Here is a 16,246-nt window from a genome sequence, read left to right as displayed (position 1 = left end):
ACCACCATAAGAGATCTGTCCCAACTTAAACCATTGCTGGAAGAGAGCAGACATATCATAGACTCTTAATCCCATAGAGATGTTAAGTTTTCAGCTTTGTTGAAAAGGATCTCAATATACCTTGCAGAGATATATAAAAAAAAACAAATATTATATTACACAAATAAATCTTGAACAGAATCCCCAAGTCATAACACACTGGAAAATACTGAGAGAATATTACATCTCCTTCAATCAATCTACCCCCATCAAATCTTCCCTTTTTCAATCTCTAATTATCCATCAATCCCTCACAGAGGTCTATACAATTGCCCAGGCCTCTGCCATCCATAAGAAGGTCTTTGTTTGACCTTGCTATCCACTCAAACTATCATCCTATGTTCTCCTTTATTGTGTCTTAGTTTTAGAAATTTTAACTTATTCTTGTTGCTTTCATTTCTTCTCCTCCTTTTTACCTCTCAATCCCTTGTAACCTGAGTTCTGACCCCCAAAATTAAAATTAAAATGATTTTTCCAAAACTGGCATTTTCCCTTAAATGCTAAAAATCAGTGGCCTTTTCTTATTCCTCATTCTGTAACTTTTGACACAACCAGTAAAATGTAAATCCTTAAGAACAAAACCCTTCTCACTTTTATTCTTATATTATTTGAATCCACAGTGCCTAACACAGTGCCTGATACATAAACAAGACTTAATAAATGATTACTATCTGAATGATTCCCTTTTGCTAAGTATTCTCTCTTCCTTGACTGCCATGGCAATCAGTGCCTTCCCTTAGTATCTGACCATTCCTACTCCTATGTTGAATCATCATTCATAGCTTGTCTATTAAACAGAAGTGCTCCCTAAGGTTCTACACTTAGCCCATTTCACTTCCTTTCTACATACTCTGTTCTTGATGATTTTATTACCTACTGTGGGTTTCATTATCATTTCTGTGCAGATGACTCTCTTTTATGTCTGCTTAACCTATAATAATATATGACCCTACTTTGCCAATTGCCTACTGGACATCTCCATCTGGAAGTACCCTCAGCATCTCAAAGTCAACATATGTAGCCAGAATTTATTCAACTTTTCCTCAGGCCTCTCTCTCCTCCAAAATTCCTCTTTACTGATAAGGCACCACCTTACATCCTTCCAATTATTTGGATTTTCAAAATTGGAACTATTCTTGCCCTATATCTAATCATTTGCCAAATCTTTCTGATGCTACTCACAGAACATATATTGCCATCTGCCCTCTTCTTTCCTTTCATAGTTATAAGTTCAGCCTCTCGCTATCTCTCACCTGAATTACAAGATCTTCCTAACTGGATTCTACTTTTACTCTCTCCTCTCTTCTCCCCTAATTCTCTATACAGAGGACAAATTATTCTTTATAAAACACATCTACTAGAGAATATTTAATGCCTCCCTGTTGCTTCAAGTATAAAAGGAAAACCTGGAATTTAAAGCATTGATTCCAATCTAACTTTTTGGACCTCCTCATTAACTTTCAGGCACTATTTATTCTGTCTGGTTTACACTTTGTTCTATACATACACAATGCTGTCTCTCATATATGTATCCTTGTACATGTCATCTTTCATGCCTTCCTCACCTTCAATGCTTAGAATTCTTAACTTCTCTTCAAGCATCAATTTAGGAGTCTCCTAATTCATACTCTTCCCTGATCTTTGCAGCTAGTACTCTCTCCTCTTCCTCAATTACTTTTCTTTTCTAAAAATATGATCGTTCTCTGGGAGCAGGTTTCTTGGGGAGGTTTTCTGGAGGCAGCCTTAGTTTCAGTTCAGATCAATAATCACCTCAAATGCAGCCAGGAGTAAAAATCCAAATCTTTATTGTCTCCTTCAAAATAGCTTGGTTAGCTTTCCTTGGTTCGGAGAGCTCTTGTTGCTAGCTTCTGCCTCCAGCTCTCTCTGAATCTTGGTTCTGAATCTCCCAACTGAATTCTAGTTCTCAATCTCTTCAACTGATTTCTCACTTCTCAATCTCTTCCAATTTCTTGACTGAAGTTCTAAGAGCTTCTTATATATGATCTCTTAAAGGTGTGAACCCAAAGGTTGACTCCTCCTCTGAGAGAGTGGGATTGTGGAAGTTGTAAACTTTGTGAATCTCATACTGAATACTGAAATCTCCCAAATTTTTCAACTAATGTGTGAACTCTCAAAGGTATAAACATAAGCATTGTTTCTATCAATTCTAGTGACTTAACACCTTGTTTCAAGTTCTGGCTTATAATAACTTGTTATTTATTTATTTATGTATCTATTTTATCTCTTCAACAAGGAGGAAATGTATCATTTTTGTTGCTGTTATCGCATCTCTAGTACTGTTGCTTTGCACAAATCAGACACTAAGTGATTTAAATTGAATTAAACATTTGAATTCAATAACTGAATTGAATTCAACTGAAAAATTAAAAATCTATATTTCGCAGTCAGGTAGATGTCATATGATGGATCAATTTTAACATCTACATGGTATCCACATTTCTAGAAATATATGCTGTACTTGTATTTAATAATGGAAAATTACTGATCCCGAATGTGAAACCATTCTTTGGCTCTGTCTAAATAACCATGAAAATGGGTCCTGCTGCCTTAATTTAAATTTCATTCCATCTCAAAAATGCAATGAGTATGACTGAAGACAAGCTCTCTACGCTATGGCTATCTAGAGTGCAAGGGAAAGATAGTAGGAGATTCAGTAACATAGTGACCAGAAAGCAATCATTTACCAAGTGAAACATTTACCTTCAAATCTCTGCCCCCACTATAATGCAGTCCTGTAAGTAAGGTTGGCTAATTCCTCTAAATGAAGTTGTTTGAGGAGGAGTATGTTTTTTCTTTCTCTACCCCATCAGAGTTAAAAATTTTCAGAGATGGATCAAATCTGACAATTCCCAATTTAGTGCCTTTTTTTTTTAATTAGTGACTGATGCAGTTACTAAATCTTTGAAACCAATGGTGTCATAAATGGATCCTTACTGGCTGTATATTGATTTAGAAAACCACAAATTGGCACTTCTGTGTTGTATTATATTTTTACTTATTTTGTTGAACATTTCCCCATCACATTTTAATCTAGCTCAGGCTGTGTTTGGGATTCTTGTCCATCATGTGGCTGTGAATATGACACCTCTGTTCTGAACTAATGGGGATACGCTCTATAAACTAATCAAAAAAAAATTCTGATACGAACTCTGAATGGTGTTGGAGATAAAGAAACCTCTCAGTTGGGATCAAAAGGATTTGCTCCAGTTCACAGCACTGTGGTGAGAGTTTCCTTTCCTCAAATAATTCTGAGTATTCTGTATATAGAAAGAAATTAGTTTAAGAATGAAAGGCTGGAGTCCTATTGTCCTGAATGCTTAGTGAATCACGTGACCCAATATGTTTTTTTCCTTGTATCACAACTCAGTTTTTATTACGAAAAAGTTATGATTTTTAAAAATAGGATTCCTTACAAATGCCATCTTGGAATGTTTGTTTATCTTGTGATAGAAAATATTTCTTCAATCTACTCTTTTTTTTTTAGAAATTAGAATACTCGAAGATCATCCAGAAAACCAATCCTAACACTTATAAAGCACTAAAGATCTTTCCTTGTGTTTTTTTTTCTCCACTCTTCTACTTGGAGGTAAAGCATCCACGAAATTCATTGATTTTTCCTCTTTTCCTGTTGATTTACTGACACTGTTTTTGGAGGGGGAAGAAAACCACAAGTCTCTTAGATTTTCTGTATTCTTGCCATTTCCTTCATGGATAACTTGGCTTTTTCTTGCTGGGAAGAAACAATAATGTTTCCATTAACCCAGTTATGTTCTTTTTTATCATTCTAGTAATATCTAAATGCTGACACTCTATCTCTAGGTCACTGGTTCTAGTTAACTATAATTCTTTTTTTATTATTATTATAGCTTTTTATTGACAAAACATATGCATAGGTAATTTTTCAACATTGACCCTTGCAAAAATGTGTTCCAACTTTTCCCCTCCTTCCTTCCACCCTCTCCCCTAGATGGCAGAGAGTCCCATACATGTTAACTATAATTCTTTCATATTAACCATGTCAGAAAAAAACCTTTGAGGTCACCAGGTTGCTTCCATTAACATCTTAGCTTCCTTTGTTTTGTGATCAATTTAGGGGCTCCTATGTCATTACTTTCTAGCTTTAGGGGACTAATAGGATGGAATGGAAATAGTTTCACAGCAGGGAGTGATGTATAAGCCTTTGGAAGTGGTGTAAATTTTTTTCATTTTCTATTCCTTGGTATCTGTCTTTTCACAAGTTTCTTTTTTCCTGCTTTTGCCAATGGCTGGTGTCACTTCAAGGTCTGTCAATTCTTGGTTTGGGAGTTTGGGGGATTTTGTTTTTGTTTTTGTTTTTTAATTTAATTTTTTGCATCTCTTATCTTGGCTTTTGGGAGTCACCTATTATTTCTATGGCTTTTGATCCTTGACTTTTTTTTTTCTTTTAAATATTCCCTTGGACTATTGTTTTGAGGATTTACATGAACAGCTATATCTGATGTGTCTATCTTCAATGGAAAAGAATAATCTGTACTTATATCCTTCCTTTTATTTCTCTCCTTTTTCTTCATAGTTCTTGACCTATCTTTCTTGGAGCTGTTTCCATATTCTGCTTTTCATCCTTTTCTCCTTTCTCTTTTTGCAATTTGGCAAACAAGTCTTTTGTTGAAGCCTGTTGCTGTTCAATTTGTTGTCTTAAGGAAGGCCATCCTGAAGGAATATGACTTCAGTGAGGCTCTAGAAATTTCTGACCAGTTTGTACAGATACTTATTGTTCAAAGAAGGAGTGTTTTGCTTGCTGGCCATTTAAAATATCATATGATCAATTTCCTCATATTGAACTGAAGAACAAGTCCAATATGTCCATCTCCACTGCTCTGCTTTTTCACTTTTGATTTTTCTTTTCTTGAAGAGAATGCTTACTTTTCTTTCCTTTTTTTATCTTGCAAGGCAGTCTTATAGATGTCATATCATCTAATTCAGTTTGTAACAGTTCATGGTCCTGAGTTTGCATTTAATTCTCATTCAATTTTCATTGGCAAAGGGAGCTTGTTCTGAAATTGTTTCAGATTCTTCCGACTATATTATACAACAAAACAGAATGCTTTGTCCTAGTTGCAATTTTGCAGAATGGAATAATGAACTTCAAGTTTTGATCTACTATAAACTCTTTGGCTTTAACTTTAGTCATTGTTTCAAGTATATGTCAATGAAATAGAACTTTCCTCCACAAAGTCCCTGATTGTCTGGGTGCAAATTTTCTTTCATTAGAATATCCACAAATACTTCAATCTGACTTTCTTCCCATCCAGTTCTCTTTAATAACTTAAAGGACTGGTTCAGAAGCAAAGGCAGCATGTAGAACTTATCCAGGCACAATGTTTCTATTCTAATGCACTCATGGGTCATGCATGATTGGTCAAAAAGTCTGAACAAATAGATGCTGGATTTGTGTGTTCCAAAAAACATGTCCAAGCTGGGAAAATATATTTCCAAGTTTCTCTTGTAGGAGAGGCTTGTCCCACACCCACATACAATAGAAAAGCCCTTTCCATATTTTTAGCATTTCTTTCTATCTGAAACCAGCTGAGGCAGTTCTGGTCTTAGCATGGATGTATCTCCAGCACTTTTTCACCATATCATCTTTGATCATCTTTTCATTACCAGCTAGTCCCTTCATTAGCTGGATTTCTAAAAGAAGCTTCAGGGTCAGAGATATGATGGCCATGCCATCTAAGTAGCCTCAGTCATGCATGATTTTCTTATCAGCTGACTTTTCCTACTCCCATTCTGGAATTGTGCATTACAAACAAACATTTAACTACTGATCATTTCGTTCATTTGAATTCAAAGCAATTGTTATTTGAAAGAATGTATCAATCTACTCTCTTATGACCTGACTCATCGTTCATGAGACTCTCCAAACTAAAAATCCCCACTAAACATCACTTATATATATAGTATTGTCTTCTATTAAAATGTGAATATCTTGAGGGTAGGGACTATTTCTCCAGTTCCCAGTGTGTAGTAAAGAACTTAATAAATGCTTTTTATTTCATTCATTCATTCATGTATGCATGCATGCATCTCCATGTAGAAAAGACCAAATGAGCAACTGAACCCTCACACTCAGAAGTTTGCATTCAATTGCTCATTAGGTGTGTTGATGGCTACCATGTAAATTTATCCTCTGTGGTCTACGGACAGTGAAGGACTTTCAAGTTCTAGCTTCATCTTCTGTAAGACTTTTTCTAAAGCAGAGGCAAGATCATCTTCTCCTCAATCCTTGAGTAGATGAACTTATCTACTCTGAAAATGCCTTGTTTCCCTGACTTCTATTCCCAAATGCAGCAGTCCCAGTGTGCTGAGCAGCTTGGGACCAAAAATGACAGTCTGGCATATTGCATGTTTCTTGTGACTGTCCTGTGTCAACCCAAAAGGCGAAGGCTATACCTGCAAATCAATGTAAAAGGTGGTCAAAAACCCTCACCATTCAAAGTCCCAGTCTGCACAGATGCATGGTTCTGAAACCACAGTTCCCGAGTAATCCCGTCCTAATGCACACTGCGCTCCTGGCTTGCGTTTCTTGAATATTTTCCTTTCTCCCATGACACAGGGTTCTCCCTGCAAAAAAAAAAAAAAAAAAAAAAAAAGCCATAATTAAATAAAGAGAGAAAAAGATGGGCAGGGGGGAATTGTCCTGAGCTGACATTATTCCCATTCTATTTTTTTGCTGGACCCCCCCATATTCTGATGATGCTGCCAAAACCTCAGGTCTATCATCCTCAAATTTACATTTGGTTTGAGGATAAAGTCAATGAATCTCCTCCTTCTGAGGAGAAAGAATAATGAGGTGAGACTGACCACCTAGACTGCTGACAAAAGGCCAATCCATTGCAATGACTTTCCTATATTCTATAAATGGCAGAAACACATCATTTTCCACCCAAAACACACAGGCCTCCAAAAGTTTTACTGGGCTCGAATGAAATACTACTCTGGAACAGAAAAGACCTCCATTTTGGTAACTCAGTTACTTCTTTTCTAAATACTGTGTGATTATCGTATTAAGGGCAGTTAGATGGAACAGGGGATCAAGTGCTGGCCTGGAGTCAGGAAGGCTCATCTTCCTGAGTTCAAATTTAGCCTCAGACACTTACTAGCTGTGTGACCCTGGGCAAGTCACTTAACTCTGTCTACCTCGGTTTCTTCATTTACAAAATGAGCTGGAGAAAAAAATGGAAAACCCCTTTAATATCTTTGCCAAGAAAATCCCAAATGAGATCACATGACTAAAATCAATTAAATAATAACCATTGTACTAAATGGCAATAATATCAATTTTAAGTCACATCACTTTATGTTGTTCAGACCATCACAACTTTATAAAAACAAAAAAACAAAAAAAACAAAAAAACAAAAAACACTTGATTCTGGAGTCAGAAGATCTATCTGGGTTCGATTTTTCTACCCATTATCCATGAAATCTTAGGGAAGTTACTTAACGTTTCTGGCTCACAGTTTCTTTACCCGTAAAAATGAAATGCCTATATCTGACAGTTGTGAAGTTGTGACCCTACTATCCTTCCTTGAGCTTGTGATTTAATACCCAATCTCCCAGTGGACACCTGAAACTCCTTCAAAATTACTGCAATGCCAAAGGAAACAGGAGATCCTCAGTGACTATTTCTCAGAAAGAGTTAAAACCTTAGTATCTGAGAATGACATCTAGATATAAATTCCTGCTTGGGAAGATAAGGAATTCTCATAATTTCTTTTCTCTTTGTCCTAGGTAGAGGGACCCACAGTACAAGCAATGCTAGGCATGTGGTGAAACTGTCAATTAAGAAACCAGAAGCAACTGGGCCTACCTGATTAAGCAAGTGCCAGGTCTGGAAGTCATCCTTGATGCACCTTCGACTGAAGATGGATTTGTAGTCCACTTTCACTAGCTGCCACTCAGAACGGAGGCTGAAGTGGCCGAAAACTCTAAGGGTTTGAGGGAGAAAGAGACACAGGTCAAGAGTCACTAAGGTAGTGGCAAGATTGGGCAAAAAATGTTGTTAAAAATAATTGCTAGCATATCTAGGATATACTGCAACATATTTAACATATATAGGACTGCTTGCCATCTTGGGGGGGGGTGGAGGGAGGGAGGGGAAAAAACGAAACATAAGCGAGTGCAAGGGATAATGTTGTAAAAAATTACCCTGGCATGGATTCTGTCAATACAAAGTTATTATTAAATAAAATAAAATAAAAAAAAATCAATCCCCACTGTGGAAAATAAAGCATCCCATCTTAAAAAAATAATAATAATAATAATTGCTAGCTACAGCCATTCCACAGAAAGCCCTTTTCTTTCAGTCAGTCAGCCAATAAGCATTTAGTAAGTGCCTGGCATTTTGTCAAACCCTAGAGAGAAAACAAAGGCAAAGTCAATCCTTGCCCTCAAGGAGCTCAGAGTCTAATGGGAGATATGATATGCAAACAAATATTTTATATTATGTATATATGTATACATACATATATACAAACACAAATACACACATGTATACAAACAAGCTATATACACATAAGAATATTATATATATAAGAAATTATAAATATATATACATACACACACAAACAAGCTATATACATAATAAAAGAAATAATTAACAGAGAGAAGGCATTAGAATTAAGAAAAGTTGGGAAAGGTTATCAATGTATTCATAGAGTTCTTTGAATAAAGAGATATCTCTATTAGCATTCTTTTGGTTATATTCAGCTCAGACAAGCTCAGAAATATGGCCCCTTCTATAGATCCTTTAATTCACAAGTCTCAGAAAGGTGGCTTATATGTATTATAGTAAACAGCCATAAACAGCCATACAACCTGAGAGACAACAATGATCAATATCGACCTTTCTAAAGGCTAGCATCTGAAAGGTTCTCTAAATATGAATGATTGATCTTTTTTAGAAAACTAGGGGAAAAAACCCACAGATTTTCTAAACTCTGCCCTGATTGCATATTATGGAATCACAATACAGCAGATCTATCAGAGTGATTTAAGAGGGTGAGTAATCATTACATTACTGGAGCTCAATCAAACTGGAGATCTACTTTTCTGTGATTAGGAAAATATCCATCTCCTTCTCACAGCAACACATGGATGTTTTTTTCTGCCTGGGCTTTTATACTTTCTTGGTGATAGCTAAGACAATAATTTAAGGTATTTTTTCTTCTATTCAAGAAATATGTATATTTTAAGAATCCAAACTGTACTGAAGTAAGGGATACTCAGGTCTGGATCTCTGATTTCATTTGTTTAGAGAATTCTTAATGTGCAAATACTTCTACCAATATTTTGACCTTTCTGAACCCTTTTTCACAATAAATCATCCTTTTTTCTTTAATACTCTCTTCTCTCTAGATTTTTTTTTCTTTTGGGGGGAGCACTTTCAATAATATTTTAAGTTTATTTTTACTTATACATCGCTTTATGAATCATGTTGGGAGAGAAAAATCAGAGCAAAAGGGAAAAAAATCATGGGACAGATTTAAAAAACAGAAAAAAGAAGTGAACATAGCATGTGTTTGATTTATAGTCAGTCTTCTTAGATCTTTTTCTGGATACGGATGGCATTTTCTCTCCAAAGTCTATTGGGATTGCTTTGGGATCACTGAATTGCTGAGAAGAACCAAGTTTTTCATAGTTGATCATTCCCAACTGTTATTGTTGCTGTTATTGCAGTGTATTTTGGTTCTGCTTGTTTTACTCTGCAACAGTTCATGTAACTCTTTCCAGGTCTTTCTATAATCAGCTTTTTCATCATTTTTTATAGAACAATAATATTCCATTACTTTCATATACCACAACTTATTCAGCCAGTCCCCAATCAATGGGCATCCACTCCTTTTCAAGTTCTTGGTTACCACAAGAAGCTATACAAAAAGAGCTGCTACAAAAACATTTTGTACCTGTTGGTCCTTTTTCCTCCTTTATGATTTCCTTGGGATACAGGCCCAGTAATGACACTGCTGGGCCAAAGGGTATGCACAGTTTTATAACCTTTTGGGCTTACTTCCAGATTCACAATTCTACCAACAATGTATCAGTGTCACAGTTTTCCCACATCCCCTCCAACATTTATAATTATCTTTTCCTGTCATTTTAGCCAATCTGAGAGGTGTGTCTCTCTAGGTTTTCAAGATACTGTTCCTTCCTGGATCTTTTCTTGCTTGACCACTCCTTTTCATTCTCCTTTGCTCAATCTTCATCCAAGTCTTGCATTGTCTGCATTGGACTCTTTTTTTCTTCCCTTCCTATACTATTTCATCAGGGAATCTCATCAGTTCCTATGGACTCGATTTTCAAATCTACAGTAATAATCCAAAAATCTACTTATCTAATTCTAACTTTGTCCAGTCACTTATTTCCAAACTGCCTTTTGGAGATCTTTATTTGAATGTCTCATAATCATCTTAAACTTAACATGTATCAATAAATACTAAATAGAACTCATCCTCTCAAGCCCTAAGTGTTTTAATATACTTTGCTTTATGAGTCATGTTGGGAGAGAAAAATCAGACCTTCCTAATTTTTCTATTACAGTTGAAGATACCACCATCCTTCTAGGCACCTAGGCTCACAACCTATATATATATATCATTCTTGACTCCTCATTCTCTCACAATTTGTGTCTTCCCCCACTCTCATGTACAGCCTTTTAATTTTGCTTTGATAATGTATCTCCTATGCCATGTTCTCTTTTTTGTTACTGCCACCACTTTATCTCAAAGTCTTCATCACTTTGCACCTTGGCTATTTCAAAAAAATCTGCTAGTTTGGTATCCCTGCTTCAAGTCTCTCCCAACTCTCAACCATTTTCTACATGGTTGTTAAAGAGATCTTCCTAAAGAACATGTCACCATATATTCAACAAACCCCAGTGGCTCCCGATTATCTTTAATATCAAATCTAAAGTCCTTTGTTTAATGTTCAAAAGCCTTTATTTATAACCTGTGCCCCCATCCCCATTTTCCATATTCTTGTACCTTCTTTCACCCACCCTGCACTCTGTGATCCAATGACACCAGCCTCCTTGCTGTTACTTTAAGACACTCCATCTCCTGGATCTAGTTCTGGGCATTTTCTTTGGCTTTCTCTCACACCTGGAACACTTTTTTTTCAATTACATCTCTTGGCTTTCCTGGATTCCTACAATCCAACCTTCTGGAGGAAGTCCTTTAATTCTTTTTGTTGATCATTTCAAATTCAACCTGTATATTGCTTCTTTGTACGTAGTTGTTTACATCTTATCTCTGCCTTTAGACTGTGAGCTCTTAGAGAGCAGACACTATCTTTACCTTTCTTTATATCCCCAAATTAAATTTGTCTATGGTCACACAGTTTTTATGCATCAAAGACAAAACATTAACCCAAATCTTCCTGATTCTTCTTGCTTACTTCTAACTTTTCAAGTCCTATCATCTCTAGGAAGTCCTCACTGACTACAGTATTTTCTATAATGATACCAATCTATCTCTATCTCTTTTTTTTGCTACCCAATCACTGGCTATCATCTTCATCTTCCTTCCTCTACCAGAACCTTGGATATAACCACTGGATCTCCCAGCTCTCTTTTGCCTTATCTTGCCCAGAAGCGTCCTCCACATGACATCCCAGCCATCTATACAACATATATTCCAGCTCCTCTTTAAACTCCCAGCCTTATTATTTACCCTAATCATCCTCACCTAACCCAGAGTATGTTTTCAGAATTTACAATCAGAGAAGAATGTGAGATACGCATCTTTTAATCTCCATCCCATTAACTGCATGAAAAAAGTTTGTATTTGTATCCTCCATTACACAGTAAGTGCTTAATAAACACTATATCTAATGTGTATATGTATGCATATGTATGTATGTATATATATGTATGTATGTATATGTGCATATATATGTATCTGTGATATGCATATATACATATCTATCATATCTGTCTCTTTATATTTGTCTCTCTTCATCTATCTATTTTATCATATTTATCTATCCATTTATCTAACACTGGAGAAGGATAGTTCCCTCTACATAGTAAATTTTCTAGATACCTGACACTCAAACACCAAAAGCTTTCCCTGATTTAAACCATTTCTGATGGGAGTATTTCTAAAAAGTTTTGTGTTCTTCATAGACTTCTTTGATAAAGAACACTGAACAAACATTTAAACTCCTTCGTTATGAACTTCCTTTTTTGTGCTTAGTGACAATATAGCAGAGGCCTCAGAGAATATAGCAAAGCATAGATTCTAACCTGTCCTGAATAACATCATTTTTAGTTGTTTTGTCAAGTTCCCATAATTTCAATCTCTTCCTTCAATGGCAGATATCTCTTTTGCTGCTGACCATGTACCTACCTCTAGTACCCATCTGTCATCTCCTAACTGCTACTTCTTTTCTGATGACCAAGATCGCAAAATTATATTTAATATAAGAATACAGATGCTCAGAAGTTAAGCTTGAGAGGAGAAAGTTTGTCTTCTGAGAAAACTGTATGAGCTTCAGGTACAATGACTTTTTGGAAATTATTTAAGAGACTAGGAATTTTCACTGGTTTCACTTTTAGTTCTATCTGTTGTGGCTGGGTATGACTGTTAAATTAAGGACTTATATAAAAATGAGCACTATTCTACTGGGGTAAATAAAAAAAGCTATTTGTTCCTTGGAAGCATCTTTCCAGGTTCATTTTACCAAGGATTTTTTAAAAAGCCATTAGTTTAGAAGGACAAGGAAAATCCTGGGGAAAAATATATATGTATATATGTATATATTCTGAAATTCATTCCAACTCCCACCAAAATATTACCTGCCACCATATAACTGCTTACACAAGAAGATCTAAGTCAGTTGTGTCCTAAGATTCACAAAAGACTGCATGATGGATATTGAAAATGACTTGAGATTGTTACTTTTTCCACAGGTCATCTTGACACTTTTATTTTTTTCTCTCAACTCCATTTGTCAGTTCTGTCTTATAGAAGCCACTCAGCTAGTCACCAACCAATTACTTAAAGAACTTGAAAGCCAAAAGTTATCTGTGATTTTACTTCCAACTTTTCAAGTCCTATCATCTCTAGGAAGTCCTCACTGACTACAGTATTTTCTATAATGATACTAATACTAATAAATAACATTTGCTAAGTTCTTATTATGTTCTATACACCTTATAATTATTCATTTAATCCTAACAAAAATCCTACAAGTTAGGTGCTTTTATTATCTCCATTTTGCAGATGAGAAAGATAGACATTAAGGGAATTGTCCAGAGTTACAAAGTTAATAAGTATCTAAGGTGAGGTTTTAAATTCAGGTTTTTCTGATTCCAGGTCCAGTGCTCTATCTATTCCATGCTGAAAGCTCCTCAGTGAACAAGAAGCCACCATCTCCCAAGGCACTTGGAGAAGCTCTCATTATTAAGATTTATTTTTTTCCTAATACCAACCCACCCCTTACTCCTGCTTCTGCCCTCTGGAGCTGAACAGATAAAGTTGAATGCTTCCCTTATATGACAATCCTTCAAATGCTATCACATACTTTTTGAATCTTCTCCAGAATTTCGCAGCTTCTCCAACTGACCCCCCTGTGACAAGCACTTGTGGTTCCTCCAGGGCTATGCTGGAAACAGCTTCAATCATTTTCAAAGTGAGCATTTGCATCTAAAAAGTCAACAAATCCTGTAAATAAGGGCTTGGTTTATGATTTTGCTGATTATCTAGACTTAAGAAAGTAATGGAGAAAATATTAAGGATGCAGCTTCAATATAAAAGTATGTCATGTATACATCTCCCCTTCATACAATCCCCCCAAAAAATGTATTTTGTTAAACATACATCAGCAGACCACAGCTACCATCCTGGTTGTCTCTGTACACTTGTCAGCTTCTCAATAGCCTTTTTAACCCATAGTGCCAAGAATAGAACACTAATGGGTCAGATCAGGGCTGAGTACAGATGGACTGTCATTCCCATTATTGCTGTGCTTCTCTAAATGCAGGCACATATTTCATTAGTTTTTTGGCTACCACATTCTATTGTTGGTAGGACTTTCTAGTCCTCTATAACCCCCAGTATCTTTATCAAATCGTGGTTTGACCATCACCCTCCTATACCTTCAGAAGTAATTTGTTGTTGTTTTAGGCCAAGTATAAAGCCTTACATTTATCCCAACTGGATTTTCATATTATTAAATTTCTGCTAGACTTTGTTGGATCTAAACATTGCTATTTAATGTATCATCTATCCTCCTAGTTTTGTGTCATTTGCAAATTTGTTTTAAATGTCATAAATGAGATATATTTATCTATATATGTGTATGTGTATTTATATTATATATCCATATCCATTTGTTTGTATATACATAATATAAAACACATAAATATATGCCATAATAAAAATTCACTGAATTAAGCATTATTCTGACCTTTCTTAAAAATTGAAATATGGTCCTTTTTCTGTTGCCCCTTTAAATCTATATCCTTATGTTTCTGGATTAGATTACTTAAAAATTACACTCCTAAAGGATTTCCCAGTTTACAAGTCACAGCAGCATAAATAAACTATTTCTTATCTCTTAGGTGCAATTGCCAACAGGACTGCTTATAGATTTTATTGCAAGGTCGTGTTCAAGTTCCTGTCGTGGGATTTTCTTTGTAAAGCCATAAACAACACGAGATCTTCCAGTCTAGACTTTACTGAGTGAGTTGTTCCAATCACAGAAATTGGAACTCCAACCTACTGCCCCTCTGTAATCTAAAGATGGCTAAAGGTGTTCACTGGCCCCTTATCTATGAAGACCCAGACCCAGCTGTGTACTCCAGCTGGAATAAGGAACTCATAACCTCTCCTTTCATATGTATCTAAATTCATTCTCACAAGCTGGGAGCCAACTTTCTAATTCTGGGATTTTGTTCATTTAAACTGTATTATTTGCTCTCCTGATTGAGGTGTATCAAAGGTGAGTGCATTGTGTAGGGAGAAGGAGAAAGGGGAGGGAAAGGCGAGGAGAGGAATGGGAAGGAGAACAGAGGAAGAGGGAATGAATGTGGGGAGAGAATTCTATGATACTATTGCAAGCTAATGACTAACAGAGGCTGCTTAGGAAAATCAGGGACAGCTCCAATGTCCTCTGCCAGTATTAACAATCCTAAGGTAATGGTTTAGTTCCAAATAATAAGAAAAAACACAACCAAATAGTCATTAATTCATAAACAGTAGCAGGTACCCAGAGAAAAGTGCAAATCAGCTGCAAAAAACGAGTCTCACAGCAGGGAAGCCTGTTTGTAATAATATAAGTAATGCTGAATTCTAGCTAGCAGTTACTTTCCCATTTGAAAAATAAAAAAAAAGATATTCTTCAACCACTGAGCCTCAGTTCCCCAAAATTGGGTGAGGGAAAAAAAATTAGAAGATATCAGAACATGCTATTATCTTCCTTCATGGTAAGAGAAAATAAAATAAAGGTTGTTTGGGAGAATTGACCAGAAATTTCCTTACATCTTTGTAACTCTCACCCCTCCTCTTTTCTCTCTTCCCCCTTTAGAATAATGAATTTCCCCTTTCTAAACCTCCATTTCCTAAACTGTAAAATATGGGGATAAGACTAGAGGACAACTGAGGTTCTTTATGGTTTATATTTTATGGCTCTAGAAATTAATATATATACATAGATAAACAAAACAAATAAATGTATATAGATATATGCATGTTTTTCATATATATATAAACACACACATACATATAAATGGGTTAAACAGTAAGATAGACAAATTGATCTATCTGTCAGGGTCATACAACTAGTAAGTATCTAAGTGTGTGTACAGATATGTATATACATATATATATAAAATTATATTTACATATACTTATTAAATATAGTTAGATATTAGTTGTAGGTAAATAGACAGATTGATGGATAGATAGACAAACATAAACTCTGTATGCCCCATTACAGATATACATTATGTGCTAGTTGTATGAATTTGATATGTGTGTGAACTATATGATCCTATTTTCAAAATATAATTTATACATATATAATGTGACATTTTAATATACATGTTGTGTTTATATTATGTATATATGTGTATATATAAATATATTCTATTATCTGTCCATTAGGGTCACAAGCTAGTAACTATTTAACAAATGCATGAACACA

The 16,246-nt window shown here is 35.5% G+C and overlaps 1 protein-coding gene across 1 annotated transcript in view; it reads right to left on the bottom strand.

Moving 5' to 3' along the window:
- The window catches only part of SORCS3 (sortilin related VPS10 domain containing receptor 3), a 687,244-nt gene that overhangs the window by 46,982 nt on the left and 624,016 nt on the right, over nt 1-16,246 (bottom strand). Inside the window, exons 15-16 of the mRNA XM_051981368.1 lie at nt 7,911-8,028; nt 6,530-6,663 (exon numbers count right to left, since the gene is read on the bottom strand). Of these exons, the coding sequence (XP_051837328.1) occupies nt 6,530-6,663; nt 7,911-8,028 (252 nt within the window). The remainder of the gene's footprint in view (nt 1-6,529; nt 6,664-7,910; nt 8,029-16,246) is intronic.

The sequence above is a fragment of the Antechinus flavipes genome, chromosome 2 (genome assembly GCF_016432865.1).
Source record: "Antechinus flavipes isolate AdamAnt ecotype Samford, QLD, Australia chromosome 2, AdamAnt_v2, whole genome shotgun sequence".
Taxonomy (NCBI): Eukaryota; Metazoa; Chordata; class Mammalia; order Dasyuromorphia; family Dasyuridae; genus Antechinus; species Antechinus flavipes.
Note: the sequence above shows the minus strand (reverse complement) of the source record. Positions and strands in the feature narration are given on the sequence as shown.